The 2956-nt window shown below is 56.3% G+C and overlaps 1 protein-coding gene across 1 annotated transcript; it reads right to left on the bottom strand.

The window, feature by feature from the left end:
• Positions 1 to 608: 608 nt before the first annotated feature.
• pou4f4 (POU class 4 homeobox 4) lies at positions 609 to 2441 on the bottom strand. Its single transcript, XM_056285269.1, has 2 exons — positions 2322 to 2441; positions 609 to 1553 (listed from the first exon to the last, which is right to left on the bottom strand). The coding sequence occupies exons 1-2, from the start codon at positions 2439 to 2441 to the stop codon at positions 609 to 611; spliced, it is 1065 nt and encodes a 354-aa protein (XP_056141244.1).
• Positions 2442 to 2956: the final 515 nt, after the last annotated feature.

The raw sequence follows: 2956 nt of genomic DNA, 5'->3' as shown, positions 1-2956 counted from the left end.
TCTTTTCTTTTCTTTTTGTTTTTTCACTATAAACGCACAGAAACAGGCCTGGAAGGTAAACCATGCAATGGATTACAAATAACGCCCCCGTGCTCCTGCACCCTCAGAGAGACACGGAACAGCATGGACCCGTTCAAGGACAGAAGAAGTAGAAGAAGTAGAAGAAGAAGAAGAAGAAGAAAAAAAGAACGAGTTCGATGAATTTTTCCACACACATTGGTGCAATCAATATATTCACATTATGTACAATAATACATATAAAAAGCTATTTTGACTAAAGGGAATAATAACAATTATTCTTTGATTTCCGACATTTTTTTTGTACAATAATTGCCATACGAATGGGGTGTTTTTGTTTTTCTCTCCTCCTCCTCCTCTCTCCCTCCGAAGGGTGGTGTGATGACCTCCCGGTTCAGGTGATCCGTCTCGTTTGTCGGATAGGAACCGAGCGGCCGCGGCTGTCCCGTCTCGCCTACCGGGGGATAAACTCAGTCCTTATCCCCGACCAGGAGCGAAGCGACCCCCCCCCCCCCCTCTCCTCTACGGAGTCCGTGTCGGCCGACGTCTCGTGTCTCTTCTCGCGGGCAAAGCGACCTTATAGCGGCGTCCTAGTGCGCGGCAGAGAACTTCATGCGTTTCTGCTTTTGCCTCTGGTTGCAGAACCAGACCCGCACCACGTTCTTTTTCAGGTCAAGTTTCTCGGCGATGGCGGCGATTTTCTCCGACGAGGGCCGCGGCTGCACGGCGAAGTAGGCCTCCAGGGAGCGCTTCTCCGGCGCCGCGATGGACGTGCGCTTCCGCTTTTTGTCCCCGCCGTTGAAAATCTCCGGTTTGGACATTTTCTCCCGCTGCGCCCTCTCCGCCTCCTCCAGCCAGGCCTCCAGGATCGGTTTGAGGGCGACCATGTTGTTGTGCGACAGCGTCAGGGACTCGAACCGACAGATGGTGCTCTGGCTGAGGCAGCCCACACCGGGGATTTTGAGGTTGGCCAGGGCCGAACCCACGTCCGCCTGCGTCACGCCGAGCTTGATCCGCCTCTGCTTGAAGCGCTCGGCGAATGACTCCAGCTCGCGCGGGTCCGGCTCCGAGTCTCCGCCGCCGCCGCCGCCGCCGAGCGAGGCGTGCGCGGCGAGACCGTGCGTGTGCATGTTCATGGACTGTGCGTGGTGGTGGTGGTGCTGCATGTGGTTGATGGCCGCCGACATGTGGGCGGCGTGCGCGGTGTGCGACGCCGTGGAGCAGACGTCCGAGCTGGGCATGCCCCCGAGAGAGATGCCGCCCGGTGTCAGGTGGTCCAGCAGGTCCCCCTCCAGGCCCTGGGAGGGCTGGTGGTGCGACGGATGGTGGTGGTGCGACGTGAGTACCGACGGGTGGTGCAGGTGGGCGGAGGAGGACGTCGGCGTGCACGTCATGCTTGTCATGGTGGTCATCGTGTGGTAGGTGGCGTCCGGTTTGAACGGGTGGCTCTTCTGGGCCACGATGTCCACGGCGGCCAGAGCCTCGGCCCTCTGCAGGAGAGTCTCATCGAAGCCGGCGAAGATGTTGCCCTGGAGCTGGGAGAGGAAGACAGAGGCAAGGAGGGAGGAGGAAGAGGAAGAGGAAGGGGGGGACCACAGATAAAGATGAGGCTTTGACTGAGAATAACGAGAGCCAGCCTAAACTGTGACCTGCGAGATCAGACGGAGTTCTCCCTTTCTGTTCTGTCTCGTGCGTAAAGGTTTTGGGTCGCGCTCCCATCGCGCGCAGCGGGTTCGTGTAGCGAACCCTCCGCCAGACCAGTCCCGAGACTTTAAGCTGAGGCGAGATCCAGTAACGATGAATCATATTCCCAAACACAAACTGTCTTAAGATTCGTTTTTGTTTTATTAAAAAAAAACTTAACAATTTTGTACATTTTTTGCAGTGTGCAGTGTGAAGGACAGGCCAACATGGTCATTTAAAATCAATGTTTCACGCCTCCTGAATTATTTCTGCAGGTAATAAGACAACGACCGGGACAAAACGGAGTCGTCCAATAAAGGGAAAGGAAAACTTCTCGTCCCGTCTGGGGAGCCCCGAGGACGGGACCAGATTCTGGACGTCTCTACAGGTCTGCCGCCGCTAAACTTATCTGGCGTTGTGTTCCCGCATGTGCAGTCCGCGGTAGTGACCCGGACCGGTTCTTATCTCTCGTGTTGTGTCGCTGTTCGTGGTTCTGATTCATTCTGCGCCTCCCAAAACTTTTTTCCTACTCCATAACTCCATAACTAACATGCGCACGTGTGTCAGACTTTCTTTTCTTTTTTTAATGGCAAGTCCGAAGGATGGAAAGGAGAACTCACCGACGGTGTGGGCAGGCAGGCCCGGCGGATCGCCTCGGAGCTGGAGTGCAGGGGGGCGTATTTGGGCTCGTGGAGGATCGGGTGCATACTAAAAGGCTGCTTGCTGTTCATTGACATCATGATTGCTGAGGTAAGTGAGGTTCGTTGTCCTCCTTCTTTCGGGTCCGTTTTGGTCTGTCTACCGGAAACGCCCCGAGGGGGGGGGGTAAATCGGAAGAAACAACTAGCTGAAATGAAAGATGTCGGCGGCGATCACAGTGTTGTCAGTTTGTCTCGAAGACACAGAGAGAGAGAGAGAGAGAGAGAGAGAAAGAGAAAATTCCGTGGCTCCTGCCGCTCCCCCCCTCCCTCGTCTCCTCTCGGCTATAAATTACTTGAGTAAAGATGCGCCTCGCTTCCGGCACCTATATGACGCCGCCGACTCTCTGGCCCCGCCCCGTCGGCGGAGCCTGCGCCCGCTCGCTCGCCCGCTGCCCTCCAATGAAATCTCGACCTTCTGGTGCGACCCAGCCTCTTCAGTGTGCCTCCAATGAAACGGAGGCTTGCCACGGTGACCACGCCCCCTCGCTCTCTGGAAATGAGCCACGAGGAGGGGACGCTCCGGCCGGGCCCGCGGCTCCGGTGGGGAGATGGAT

Source organism: Lampris incognitus, chromosome 8 (genome assembly GCF_029633865.1).
Source record: "Lampris incognitus isolate fLamInc1 chromosome 8, fLamInc1.hap2, whole genome shotgun sequence".
Lineage (NCBI taxonomy): Eukaryota > Metazoa > Chordata > Actinopteri > Lampriformes > Lampridae > Lampris > Lampris incognitus.
The sequence above is the reverse complement of the archived record's forward strand: the minus strand, read 5'-3'. Positions and strand labels throughout refer to the sequence as shown.